The sequence below is a fragment of the Homalodisca vitripennis genome, chromosome 2 (assembly GCF_021130785.1).
Source record: "Homalodisca vitripennis isolate AUS2020 chromosome 2, UT_GWSS_2.1, whole genome shotgun sequence".
NCBI classification, from domain to species: domain Eukaryota; kingdom Metazoa; phylum Arthropoda; class Insecta; order Hemiptera; family Cicadellidae; genus Homalodisca; species Homalodisca vitripennis.
Window position 1 is genome coordinate 150,724,948 of NC_060208.1, and position 15,343 is coordinate 150,740,290.

Genomic DNA, 15,343 nt, shown 5'->3' on the forward strand with positions numbered 1-15,343 from the left:
GTTTTTATTAACATTTTGTAATATTTAGAAGTAATGTTGTTCAGCTTGCGTAAGAGACCTTGATGGGTCGCTCTTGTCCATTGATGAGGTGGTAAATTATCGTTGGTGCGCAACACCTCGAAGGCTGGTATTGCAGGCAAGTTGAACTGGTAAGGCTGGATCAAATGGCGTAAGAACTCGTTCACTGGCAATTTCTTGTTTGAGTTGATCAAAAGCCTTGCTGCATTTTCTGTTTCAGTTGAACCTGGCGTTCTTGACTAGAAGTTGTCGCAGAGGCGCTGTGAGGGTTGAAAGATTGGGAATAAACTTGAATAATCCCTATATATAAATAATTACCATCCCTAGAAATATTATTTCTTCAACTGATTTGGAATGTTTCATTTTCAGGATTGCGTTGATCTTCCCAGGTGATTTTAAGATTTTATTGTGTTCAACGTGCCCTAAGAGCTCTATACGTTCTTGAAAGAAAGAACACTTTTCTTGATTGAGGTGTAGGTCAAATTCCTGCAGTTGCTTGAAACAATTGTACAATTTTGATCTAAAATTTTCCATTGTTTAGTCTCGGACTACAATGTCGTCAAAGTAGTATTTGGTCTTGGGTACGTTTCTATTAATTTGGTCAATGACACGGTTGAACATTGCTGGTGCTGTTTTGATACTGAAGAATAACCTGTTCATTCTGTGAGTTGTTATTGTCTGTATCTCACTGGATGAATCGTCAACCTGGATGTGTAGATATGCCTTGTTTAGATCCAATCGGCAGAAGTATTTGGAGTTTTGTAGATTGTTTATTAGAAGTTCAGTTTTATTGATTGGATAGTGGGAGTTTGTCAATTTCCGTTCACTCCTACCTTATAGTTGAAACAGAGGCACACTCCATTGTCTGTGGTGATTTACCGCAACATAAACATAGCCTACTGCTTTCTAACTCATCATCGTTGATTCAACACTTTAAAGTAGGCCTATGCCTTAAATTCGACATTTGCTGTTGAACGTACATTGGGGGATTGGGGAATAGTTATGTCTTTGGTTGAGACTAGATGAGTGAGAAACTTTGTTGACACCTGGTATTAACCTTTATGGAATTTCTGGTAGATGTATGATCAAATTTATGAAATTGAAAGATTAATTTAGTTTAAAACTGACTGTTTAGTGAATTATTCCATGCTATCTTTGTTTCAGGAGTGTCACGGGGGTGACGAGTGCACTGACAGAGCTGCTGGTGTTGGAGCTGAGATGTAAGTTGGCTGATGGGTCTGCCTACTGCTGCCCGTATAACACCAGGTCACCTCTTCACCCCCTGGTGGCAGTGTTGAAACGCAGGCCCCTCGCCTGGCATGATGTCCTCAACCAGCTCTCTACCCTCTGCTCACACTCAGATAATCAGTTCTGTATGCTTCTCTTATAAACAGAAACAGTACTAAGACTTACTATAAACACTTAGTGAGTCAAGGATGTGAATAGAAATAATGCATGAAATAGCATGAGAGCCAGGAACTTACGGATTCAAAACATAAAATATTATTTATTTTTATAATGCCTTCTACATTTTGTTAAAATTTACCGAACCGTAAATTAGAATGGGATGAACAGACAATATGTTCTGCTATGGAGTCAATGACGTGTACACACCTCAGTCTGTTGATAGTTGTGTCTCAGAATAGTGATTTTCGACTGTTTAAATATAACTTCTACTTATTAAATAATTATTTTTGAATCATATATCTAGTTTTCTGCATTTTATTGTAGAATTTTTATTTGGAATTTGCGTTTTTTTTCTAAGGTCCAGGTTTTTTTTTTAATTGGCAATTTACAAATTTAGGTCTGTAAGTGAATAAAAAATGTAGTTAAACAAAATAGTTTTATGTTTTTTAGCATTCATTATAATATTACCAACTCGTACAAAAATGTTTTAGTTATTTAAACCATTTAAACATTTGTCTTGAAATACCATTAGTGAGAAAACTTTCAGTGCTGCGAATGTGTCTTATATGATCCATAGCAAAAATTTAACTGTAGATAATGTAAATATACACAATTTAAAAAAGCTCAAAATGTAAAAACACAAGTAGCTATACATTGATACATTTGAAGCTATTACGAATGGAACTGAATAAAGTCATTATTGTGGCCACCAATTGTTCCCAGTTTATAAATTATGTTTGTCTATTCTATCCAACAGTCTGTGGAAGTGGTCCAAGCACACATTTGTGACGTGAACATGTTGATAACATTTTTTAGGTATATTAGTATTTGTGTAGGTAGGCTAAAGATCATTTTTAATTCATAGTATTAAAATAGAATCCATATTTTTAATGATACAGTATCAGAATGTACTATCAGTTCAGTTTGGAAAACCTGTACACTGTCAAGTTTTAAATGGACTGATTGGAAGGAATGAATGATCAAGCCATAGATTTTTCACGTAGCCTATTTAAGGTCAGAAGTACAATGTTGATTTTGATCAAAAAATAAATTATAGAGTATATTGTGTTTTGATATTATATAAATAACCTTTAAAAAAGTTTTACTGTAGATAGAACATGTAACTGAGCACATGACTGGAGTCAGCCAAAGCTGTATAATCACACATAAAAACAGTCTTGTCAATCAACAGGGATAGTGAAGGTAAGTGGTGGGGAGGCACCAGTCTATACTTACAGAAACACATGCAATTCTTGCTGCACCATGTCTCACCACCATCCTCTCCGGTTAAGGTAACGCAAAGCTACACACTGCCTACTGTAAAATTTTATCACCTAGAGTATTTATTTCCTCACAAGTCTTTGAATAAATAAGTTAATTTTCATTATTCTAACAAAAAACCTAATTTCAGGTTAGTATCAACATAGTTTAGACCTATACACTTTCCAGTATTTTAACAATATCTCATAATGGATTTTAGGAAAATTGTTCTTACAAAGATCTGTAACTGGTATTACTAAGTATGTGTGGTTGCAGGGTGGTCAGTAATAGTCTGGAGCTCGTGCGACCTGTGTTGGTCTACGTGCTGATGGAAGGCAATGACTTGCCCGACAGCTGTAGACTCCAGGCCTTCAAAATTGTCATTAGCCACTTCTCAGATACTGACTTTTTGATAGAAGCTCTTGCCTCCTGCCTTGTAAGTTAAACTATATCATTTGAGTTTCTTAAAATGTGTTTGGCCTGATAGATTGCAGTACAAACAATATTAGTATCAACACTTATTTAATAAGCAGACATCTTTTAGTACTTAGCTCAAGATGAGATGAAAATAAATTAATAAGTCATTATTTGCCGTATGGATGTTTATATCATTGACATTGTCATAACACAGCCATAGGCAAAGCCAAAACAAGAAAAAATAACATTTATAAAATAATAAAGAGAAGATTGTGTGGTCAGGTTATTCAGAAATCAGAGGACTTTATTCATGAACTTGGAGTACAGAATTGGTGTCAAGCAGTTAACAAAATTAAACATAGTAATAATAAAATGGTAGAGTTAGTATAATTTCTTGTTAGAGGTCAATAGGGGATGTTCTCCAGTTCAGGAATTCATCTATCGTGTAGAATGGTCTATCCAGTAACCATGTGGTCAGTTGTCTTCTCATGTTGTGTGTACCTTCTCCTTTGGCAGCCTCAGGCAGCAGGTTGAGGAACTTGGGCCCAGGTAGGAAGGCTTCTCTTCAAAGATGGTCAAATGATGTGTCGGTAGGTAAAGTTTGAGGCCTGTCAAGTGTTTGTGTCTATTGGTACCTCTCTGTAGCTGTAGAGTGCTAGCGTAAGTGGCCACCTCTTAGATGTACAGGAAAACCACTGTTAGAACCTTCAGTTCTTTAAATTTCTGTCGACAGCTGTCTCTGTTGTTGAGCTCTGCAAGCACTCTTAATAGCTTTTTTCTGGTGCACCAGGACACACTGCAAGTTTGATGCCGATAAGTTGCTCCAAACTCCGAGTCCGTACCGCAGGTGTGATTCAAAGATTGCATGATATGCAATTTCTGCTATTCTGGTACTACTTATGGATTCTTTAATTTACAGCGATAAATTAGGCCTATAAAACAGTTAGTACAATTTAGTTTCATGTTTTTATCTACTTCATTTCACAACAATGTGTACAATATAGTAATGGCAATTTTTGGTTTTGTTTTAATTTAAATTTTATTTTTGTTTTGCATGTATTTATTATGCAAGTATTGTCCTTCCTAATCAAGAAAGGCTCTTTGAGGTAAATAATTAATGATGTTCCTTTGTGGTGCTACATGTAATTTTCCTTGATAAATGAAATAGTATGCAACAGAGTTAAGTGTCCTGTACATTTTTTTTGAAAATTTGTGTATCCTAATGAACTCTTATTGTTTGTCCTGTAAAATTCCTGTAATCAAAATATTTACAAATTGAACAACTCTTATGTATCACTGTATTGAATTAATTATAAATACAAGACAAAAACATCTATTTATTTTTTTTATTATTGGTGATACAAATCAGACATGACATAGAACAAAACATATACAACTGTCCTTAGAATTCTGTAAACCAGACGAGGCAGAGTGATATGATGCGATGTGATAAGAAACCTTGCTTTTTTAGAGGCAAAGTTTGAAGTCCTTTCTTCCACTTAACTTTAATACAATTAATCTATATATTTAAAAAATACGTATAGAAATAAATTCAAAAGAACATGATAACTGAAAAATATAACATAAATATAAATTGCTTATTGGCAACACACAACTTAAAATAATAATAGTGAACGTAAGGCCAGTATGTAATGTACAAGGCATGTTTTTAAAGTAAGTACCGTTTTGATATAAAAAAATCAACAAGTAAATTTTTCAAAGAAAACTTTATTTACCTGAAAGAGCATTCTTTCCTCTACTTCTCTACATAATTTCCATTATTATTAAGGCACTTGTCGTATCTTGGGACCAGCTTTTGTATGCCGTCGTCAAAGAAGCTTGCCGCCATACTGGACAACCACTGTTGCACAGACGTTTTTACTTCTTCATCATTGGAATGACGCTTCCCCGCCAAATGCATCTTCAAGTGCAGAAACAAATGGTAGTCGCTAGGCGCTAGATCGGGACTGTATGGAGGATGGTCCAATTGTTCCCAGCCAAATGAAGTGATGAGCTCTTGCGTTCGATTTGCTAAATGTGGACGAGCATTATCTTGGAGCAAAACAACGCTTGCACTCAGCATGCCTTTTGTTTTGAATTGCGCTACGCAGTTTTTTAAAGTTTCACAGTACGCGGCTGCATTAATAGTTTCACAGCGAGGCAGAAAATTGACCAACAACACACCCTGTCTGTCCCAAAAGACAGTGCACATGATTTTCTGGGCAGAAATTGTTTGCTTGAATTTGACTTTCCTAGAATATGTTGAATGCCCCCATTCCATTGACTGTTGTTTTGATTCTGGTGTAATGTAGGCTACCCACGTTTCATCACCTGTAACGATATGGCTTAAAAAAATCATCGCCCTCATTACTGTAACGCTCGAGAAAGCTCAATGCACTGCCCAATCGTTTGGTTTTGTGCTCATCATTCAACATTTTCGGTACCCACCGTGAACACAGTTTCTGATAATTTAAATGTTCGGACACAATTTCGTAGAGAACACTTCTTGATACAGCAGGAAATTTTTCAGCTAAGGACGAAATTGTGAACCGTCAGTTCTCTTTCACTTTACAGTCCACTTTTTGAATGACATCATAGGTAATGACTGAAGGTCGCCCACTTTGTTCCTCATCATGAACGTTTGTGCGGCCATCTTTTTTCTTTTTTTTTTTTTTTTTTTTCTTCCTTGGGGCGGCCTACTGCCATGCACTTAAGCCTCAAGGGCCTTTTGCGCACCCCGAAAACACCATGAGGACTACCAGTCTACAACTTCAGCAGTTCAACAAACCGCCGAAAACAACCTATCAAGTCCTCCTGGGAAAACTCGCCACCCCTGTTCAAGCTACCAAAGATGGCATACCGCTCTCTTGCTATTGCTGGGCAATCAAAGAGCAGGTGCTCAGCAGTCTCCTCCTGCTCATTACACCTTCCACAGAGCGGATCCTCCTGAAGGATACCAACTCTGTGTAGATGCTTCTTCAGGTGACCATGCCCCGTATGAAGGCCCTAACACATTTCCGCACCATTCATCCACTCATAATGTTTTCACCATAAACTTCACTGATTTGACGATGAATGTCAATTGCTTTTAAGCCTTTAGCATAGAGAAAATGAATCACAGCACGCACTTCACAGTCGGCGGGATTCTCGATAGTCGGCGGCATTTAAAAATCACGTAAACAAACGAAGACTCGATCAAACGGCGTCGTAATGGCGTCTGTGACTTCCCACCTGATGTAGCTACACTACGCGCATGCGCTAAACGGCAACTGCAGTTTAATAAAAAACAAACCATTGTAATAAATTAAAGTAGTTTTACAACATGTTGATTTAAAAACGAATGTGGATGTTCCCCTATGAGAAGATTATTCACTGATTTTAGAATTGAAATAAAACCTTTCAGACAAATAAGTAGATAATCAAGCAGAGCATATAAAACGCAGAACAAGAATGTGATAGTAATGGAGTCATTTCAACTTCATTATGGATAGTTGTTGGAAAGATGTATTTTCAATTACATCATCATGCCTTAAATTGAAAATAAATCTGATGCAATAGTTTTGTGCTCCTTGTAGTCTGTCCAAAAGCCCAACACTCATCATACCATTGTACACAACGTGACGGTAATAAAAATAAGGGTAAATTATGCAAAAATACTTTAGTAGTATGAAAATTATAAATATGTATGCATATATTTAAGTACGAATTGTAATATCTGATAATAGAGTAATTAAAATTAGATGATAATTCAAATTATGTACAAAAAATGAACATTAATAAGAAAAAAGTGTGAGCATGTATGAATACATTTATATATGGAAATATGGATATGTAAATATGAAAAACTAAAGCAATTAAAATTATATGGACAAAACAAATTATGTAGCAAATAATGAACTTAATAATTAATAAATAAAACCTAAATTTTGATTTAGGAGTGGTCAATTTGCTTTATTTACTACCCTAAGACTGTAACAAAACCCCAATTGGTTCAGTAATGGTGGCAGGCAAGGAGCAGTGAGCGGGTTTGAAAATCAGATCATGTTACTTTGTAGCACCAAGTCATAATTTCAACTCATAAATGTAATTACTTGGTGGGAAAACTTTTTCTTCTAACTGAAAAACATTGTTAAGAATATCATAGAAATCTACAATTGGAATAAATTTTAAATCTGGCATTATCTATTTCTTGTTTGATTAATATATATTGCATGTGCTAAGTTTTGAAAGTTTTATAACTGCTTGAACCCGATTTAGTCGCAGGGAGGGCCTCCTCTTATAAAGAAAAGTAAACATGCTAATTAATTAACTTTATTCATTACAGCATAATACATAGGGACATTGTAAAAAGCATATTACTGAGCAAAGTGGGAAGGCATATTAAATTAGCAGAAAAATGGGTTCAATTATTAAAATTGGTTTTACTATTTCTAGAAGATTTCATTCACATTTTTTCCAATATTCTGTATCTCTATTTTTACTTACACTTAAAGTGGTATTTTGGCTCGCCAACAATCTGCCTGCACTTCCTCCGACCGTCCACATCTCCTTTACTGACCTTTAATTTGTTCATGTTGATAAGTACTTGGTCTTTCCATATTTTATTTGGGCGTCCAGAAGGTCTTCTCCAATCAAGGTTTTCTTTACAAACTAGTTTGATTAGAGTATCATCTTCCTTTCTTATTGTGTGTCCAACCCACCACAAACAGGATTTGGCTTCAGCTACAATGTCTGGTGCTTCGAAGAAATCTAATTTCTTTGTCATGTTCCATTTCTCTTTTGGAGTCAAAGACCTTTCTTAGTACTTTATTTTCAAAATTAATAATTTTTCTTGGACATTTTGTCTAGAACCCATAACTTTGCTACATACAGGAGGATTAGTTTATTATTATTGATTATAAGTTTTGTATGCATAGATAAAAGTGTTGAAGACAATTTTTTTCAAGGCAAACATAAAGAAATATTTCTTTATCCTCAACATATAATATTGCAATGAGATTAGATTGATTTACCAATCTCCTTCCTTTTTATAAAATATAAGTTGATGGATTACCCACCAAATTCAAATATTGAATACTTCACTGAAAGTGATTAACTCACGTTTTATTGTGTTTGTTTGGTGTTACACATTTAATATTTAAATCAAACACTTATAATGTGAGTTACTAATGTTTTGGATTAATTGATGCTGCAGTGCTGGAACAACAACCGTCTTCTAGAAGTTGTGCAACTTGTGTCAGCCTTGGGAGAGGCGGCTGTGGCAAGCAAGCATGGGTTACATGTGTCACTGAGCTGCTTAGCTTTGGCCACCCTGGTACCTCGACTCCTGCAGACCGCAGTGTGTCCCCAGCCCACACTACAGCTGGTCGCTCGGCTTGCTGCCATTGCTACCAACACGCACTCCACCTTGCTCGCTCTTCTCGCTGACTCCATCCCCTCCTGCCCTGCACCACACCTGCAGCACCTGTTGGCCTTCTGTGAGAGACTAAATATCACTATATATACATTAGTACTTTTTCTCATCATATTTGTATCACAACTAGTTAAAAACTTATAACAAATAGTTCTGATTGTCTTAAAATGTAAGTATGAGTTTTTGGCACCATAATGTATCTCTACCTTATAATACTTAAATTCTTCATAGGTGGAGAGATTGGTATTACCACTCTGAGCTAGTCTTAATATAATTATTTTCCATTTTTACTCAAATTTAATGTAACCCTATACAGCATAATACAGTCATCGTACTCCTCCTACCATTCATGAGAGGAAAATTTTTGTTAGATTTTCTTTTTAAACATAGTACTGTGATCATACAAACTTCCTCAATTGGTGTACCGATTTCAGGCAGTTTGCTGGCCTTCATGTTAAAAATCTTAAAAAACACTAAAATTAAATTAAATAACCTGTTATTGTGTATAATTTTTAAAACAAAATACTCTATTACGAATATTAACTATCATTGAGATATTTTCCTTCTAGATATTTTTCATGTGAAGAATGGGAAGCAGCATGGAGTGTTTGATACAATTTCTAACTTTGATCACTCATAAGGAGTTGTAATATTTGTAATAAAATTTAAAATAGCAAAAACTAGTAGAACTTTACCAAAAATAATATTGTGTGTAGTATATTTCAATTGAAGTAGAATTGGATTTATGACAGTTTTTTATATTGAATGAGCTAAATTTCTATAGTCGCAGACATCTTTATACCACTTTCTAAATTACCTCTTGTAAGGGTTTACAGAAACGTTTATGGTGAATAAACCGAATCACCCAATAATATGGCAGACATTCTGGAAGATTATTTCTTAATGAAAATTAGACAGTTTACAAACCTGTTTTATGAATAACTGTGATTGGTTGAAAATGAGGTACTTTGAGACATCTTGTTTGACAAGCGGCTTTCAAAAGAAATTTGGAAGACTGTTTACTAAGGTCATTATATCGCATCTACTGACACGAAATTATTAGAATATTAGATATAATAGATTAGAATCACCTGAGTAGATTGTTACCAATATCATTGTAGATATTGTGTAAACTAACAATGTTGTCATAGACGTCTTTACCACAGTTCTAGAGTTGATGAATGTAAATTAATCCTAGAAGTAGCACGCAATCTTATTATCTAGTGGCACAGTGTTTTAGTGTATCTGTTAATGTATTTTTCTAAATATTATTTAACTACAATCAATACTCCAAATATAACATGTTGATTTATTGTTTTTACTTTTAACATAACTTTTTAATGCTTCTAAAACTATATGAAAAATTGTATTTGTTACTTATTTTTGAATTTCACTTTATGATTATGAAATATTTTAGAATTATTAGAATTTTTTTACATGAATACTAACATATGTAGTTCAGTTGAACTTAGAATAATATGGATATGTAACTCATATTAACAGATGCAGTTTTATCAAGGTTGATTTCTATAGAATTGCACATTGGTTTGTTTTACTTTATCAAATTTTCTGGATTTGAAGTCTTTCTTGTATAAAACATGAATTCTTACCAACTGTCAGGACTTCCATAACTGCCACATGGAACTGTTATTCTTCTGCTACGAATATGCCACTGACACCTGACTCATTTGCAGTTGTAGAGCTTCTGGGACGAGGACAGTGCTCCCTAGATTGTACCTGGATGTGTGTGAGTGCTCTGATGCCATGGTTGGCTGCTAGTCCTAGCCACCTTCACCAGGCACTGCACACTGCTTCCTTGATTGTGAATCATGCTTCTGCTGCCACTGCCAATGCCTCAACCACTGCCACTCTGATTGGGAATTCTGCTGTGGCTGCTGTTGTCTCAGCTGATCCCAGACTTACACAGGCAATTCATTTGGCTAGGTACTACAAAAAGTATTCTATAATACAAATAAAAAACTATTATTTAAAAATTGAATTATCTCTTTAAAGTATGTTTCTTTAATAATATGCTAGTTCTCAACATGTTAAAAACAGCCAGCTTAAAGATATTATTTACATAATAGTGCAAAATTACGATATAGTTTTTCAGTTATATTTTGAGGCATTACTAATAGGAGCCAAATTTGAACTCATATAAATCAATTAAAGATACAACTGAAATCTATTTGAGTAATATAAGCAACCATACTGAATTTGAGTAAATGTTATGTATAATTACTTACTTTATTATATATTTGCTATTTAAATATTATTAAAATAGTTTTATAGTAACCAAACCAAAAATTGTTTGATTCACAAGCATAGTTAAGAAATAAAATAAAATGTCTAAAATGATGAAAATGCTTAATGATCTTACATGAAAACTATGTTTTGGATAAAAAAACACCTTTAGACGAAATCTTGTAAAAAACATTACGAAAATAGCACACAGAACATAACTGTGTTGATGTATAGGGTAACGTGTTATTGTAATAAGTAATATATAGACGAGGCAAAGTTATTATTAAATTTTTGAGTTAAAGAACAAAGAGAAAAGTGCTTACACAAAAGTAATATATGTTTTTTTAAATAATATATGTATCAAAAGCTTTTAAGAAAAGCATTACTATATTTTGTTGGTTAAATTTTTGTGTGTTTAAATGTCAGGTTTTAAAACTTGAAGAAGAGAACTTATAAATTTTTACATCTATTGCATGTATAATGCTGAATGATGATAAAGAAGATTGATAATAACTTGACTGATGGGTAAAAAACAACTCTTAAAACATAGTGTATTAAGTTTTGTTATATACAGGGTGTCTATTGTATCTTTACCATAATTGGTATTTCAAAACAAGTAAATGTACAGAAAATTTAAATGGGGGATTTAATTTACTTGACAGCTAAAAATATGATTTTAGAATTTTAAATTTTTCCCACCATTTTCCAATATGGCAAACCAACTTTTTTTTAACATTTCTCCCAAAACACCATATATTTTCTTACAATTCACATAAAAACATTTTAAAACATTATTATTAGCAATTTTCTTTGTAACTTACATCTTTTAACATGTTTAACACTTTGTACCCTGAGCCCGAGTATAGGTCGGGCCGCGTCGGCAGCGCCTACTACCGGCGCCCGAGTATAGCTCGGGTCGTGTTATTTAATTGTATTATTTAGCTCAGTCACCTTATTATTGGATTCAACATTTTGATTATGTTCATTGGTTGTCTAAGTTCGTATTTGTTGGTTTTGAGATCCCTGGGTCACGTTTTAGTAATGAAATACGTATATTTTTCGTCGTACTACAAGCGAGTCTAGACAGCTGATTGCAGGCGCCGCGGCAGATCGTCGGTACTGTCAGTTTGCTTTGTAGTGTTTCACGTTCAAGTGTTGTTGTGAGTCTTATTGATGTCTTACTAAGTTTTCTACAAATCTTGCCTACAAATACTGAAGCAAATGTTATTATAATGTATTCTAAATGTGAATTTAACTGTTTGTAAATAATAAGAACTTTAGTTTCTTACTGAATGAAGTAAAGGCAAATGCAAGCAATGTGAGGTTATCCGTGTGTTTTGTTTTGTATTTACACTCGCTTTGTTCTTTCTTCTCGACTTTCCGTTCATTTTCTTTTATATTCTTTACTTATTATTTTCGAGTTTAAATAATATGGGTGATTGAAATCAAAAGTGACGCAATTCACGATCTTTTGTTTGACCCCGAGTCGGAAAGTGATGATGATTTTGATACACACCTGGGACCAAATATTGATTTTATGAACGATCTAAACAAAAATGTGCGAGATCCTGTATTTGATTCAGACCATTGTGCTTTAAAAATTACCACACTAAGGCGAACTACCTGAACTAACAAGCTAAGTAGCAAAAACTTTTTTTGTATTTTTTACATAACATTCAGTATTATGTAATAATTTTATTTTGAAAATAAACTTTATATTGGTATACATTTAAAAAAAGTATGTATCTCTATCTTTAAAAAGATATATAGTATGAGTTTATAACATAATTACTGTAATAACACAGAATGTTTTAAAAGCATCATAAAACCCCAGGGAGCCACGCCGAAACATGTATTAAGGGCCCAGGGTACAAAGTGTTAACAAATTCGCTCTGAGATATGAGACTACACATGTTTCAGACCCCATCCTCACTGGCACCCGCAAATCTATTTATTACTGTTTTTTAAATATTAGTTTATTAAACAAAACAATTTACACTCCCCCTCACCACTCCCCTCCTCCAACAACAATATCCATTCCCACACAATATTAAAAAGTGTCATCAGAATTATCTGAACATGAATTGGATTCTTATTCTTCAGAAAACAGGTATTCACTGAGTTCAATATCCTCCTCCAGTGGATTATGGTTACATATACACAGTCACGATACAATAAGCAAAACATACATCAGAGAAAATGAACCAAGATGAAGATCCGAGAACAGTCAGTGCATAAAGAAACAATGGAACCTATACTACACACGGTAAGCAGCACAACCTTCCCCGCCAGTTACTGAATTAGTTACAGTAGTAAAACCCTGACAATCAACACTTGTTAGAACAATATAAAGTGCCATATTGGATAATGGCGGCCAACTTCATAAAATTGTAAAACATATTTAAAATTTTCAGTAAATAATATATTAAGTCTTCCATTTAAAATGTCTTGTAAATTTACTTGTTTTTGAGATATGAATAGTGGCGGAGATAAAATGTACACCTTGTATAATGATGACAAATGTCTAAAATTATGTTCTTCTTTCAAATCTTCCTTTATCATTAATAAGTTTAAACAAAGTTAACACATAAAATAAAATATATAGGAATAGACCCCAGAAAAATTTGAAAGTAATCTTTAGATTAAAATTAAACATGTTTGTATTATTAAGGCCTGTGACAAAATATGTTTTAGATTGAGTGAGATTTTACGAACTGATAGCAGTGCAACTCTACAGTGGCTCAAGTCTGCTCAAGTGATAAGAATGGATCAGATTCATCAGTACGTCAGTGCTTTATTGGTTAGTTTTTATTTTTTACTTAATACAGTTTTATTTACAGTAGGGGCCACGAAAGAGTGCAGTTGGTGGCAATCAATAAAACGGACAGGTGCGCACGACGTTGCCACACAGCTTGTCAACTGGCCGACACAGTTGAACTGTATAAACCTCAAACTAACACATTTATTGTGACAGTTTGCTAAATAATATGTTTTTACAATAATTAACGTAGAACACTTAGTCAGTGTACTTGTTTATTTGCCATACAATACAACTAGTACATTTAGTACAAATAGTACCATATAATTATAACGATCTTTTCAGATGAAATTATTTTGTCCTACATTGTAAACAATTTTAAATAATTACTAAACATTGTATGTAACTAATTTGCCACACATTGTTGCTTCAAATGTGCACTAAGTGTGTTGCTAAGTGTGTATCTTACTGAAAATAGGGAAAACTCAAATAAGTTTCAAACTGCCAATGACACAGGGACAACAGGCACTGATGGGTAAAGTGAGAAGGGGCTATTTCCTGGAAACAGTGTGACTCATTTGTCTAACACGGTTACGGCCACTACTGTGTGGTTAGCACGGCTTCTGTCTACATGATTTCACCTGTTGCCTCAATATTTTTAACTTGTCTGGTATAAGCTATTATATATATATTATTATTATATATATTATGTATTATATATATAATGCTGCATTAACAAAGATAAAAATCAAGAAAAAAACTCTCTACATTCTAGGGGTTTATCGGACACCAGGAGGACAAGCTAATGTAGGTATCAACATTATATCAGATATACTTACCTCATTTACAGCTGAGGCAAAACTACTTATCTTAATGGGCGACATCAACATAGACAGGCTAACTGGTTAACACGAATAATACTATTTTCGAAGATGAACTGCTGGTTTTTGGAGTCAGGCGGCTTCCCCTTCCAGCGACAAGTAATACTAATCATTCTACAACATCAATAGACTGCATCTGTACCAACATACCTGAAGATGCAGTCGACTTTTCAGTGATCCAAGGTGGAATGTCGGATCACACTGGCCAAATCTGTTCTATTGCAGTGGAGAGAGAAGTCTTCCCTAAAAAAAGAAGCTACACAAAAAAGAATTTTCTCAACAAAAAACCTTAATAGCTTAAAACAGGAATTCGAAATGGAAAAGTGGGAACTGGTACACGATGCCCCTGATGTTGAAGAGGCAATACAGAACATTTCAGACAACTGTCAGACAAATATTGGACCATATATGCCCTAGCAAAAAAGTAAAAGCAAAGCCGAAGGGCAGACTAAAAGTTCAGTATGACCAAGAGTCCAAAATACTAAAAAGAAGATTTTCTAATTGCCTTACAAAGATATCAGCTCACCAGAAATGAACATGATAGAACATCCATGGCAGCAAAAAAGAAAGCCTACGATCTCAAGCTTAGGAGTCTCAAACAACATATGGCTGCTAACTACATCATTAACTCTGACAATAAGTCTAAAGCCGTTTGGGACATAATAAACTCAGAAAAGCAAAGTAAGCAACAGAAAGAAAATTCAACACTGAAGATGGAGATAGAAGGAAACATAATAGACAACCCCGCCGAAATAGCCGAACTTTTCAACCAATACTTTTCCCAAATAGCAGATTCCACATTAGGCGAAAATAGAGAACATCTGAAATACACAGCCATAACTCATCCGATTTTGCTTCCACAAAGAAATTGTCAATCACTAATTTTAACACCAACAACTGTTAAAGAAGTCTTGGGAGTGATAGCTTCCCTGAAGACTAAATTAT

At 34.2% G+C, this 15,343-nt stretch overlaps 1 protein-coding gene across 3 annotated transcripts in view; it reads left to right on the forward strand.

Annotated features, from left to right (window-relative positions):
• The window catches only part of LOC124354898, a 76,559-nt gene that overhangs the window by 15,424 nt on the left and 45,792 nt on the right, over positions 1 to 15,343 (forward strand). For 2 of the 3 annotated variants that reach the window (XR_006921723.1, XM_046805694.1), the window contains exons 5-9: positions 1,183 to 1,386; positions 2,962 to 3,121; positions 8,297 to 8,579; positions 10,210 to 10,459; positions 13,454 to 13,559. Coding sequence is in view for 2 of the 3 variants with exons in the window: in XM_046805694.1 (XP_046661650.1) it covers positions 1,183 to 1,386; positions 2,962 to 3,121; positions 8,297 to 8,579; positions 10,210 to 10,459; positions 13,454 to 13,559 (1,003 nt within the window). In the remaining variant the exon portion in view is untranslated. Of the gene's footprint in view, positions 1 to 1,182; positions 1,392 to 2,961; positions 3,122 to 8,296; positions 8,580 to 10,209; positions 10,460 to 13,453; positions 13,560 to 15,343 lie in introns of those variants that run through there. The other variant, XM_046805695.1, reaches the window with a different exon arrangement.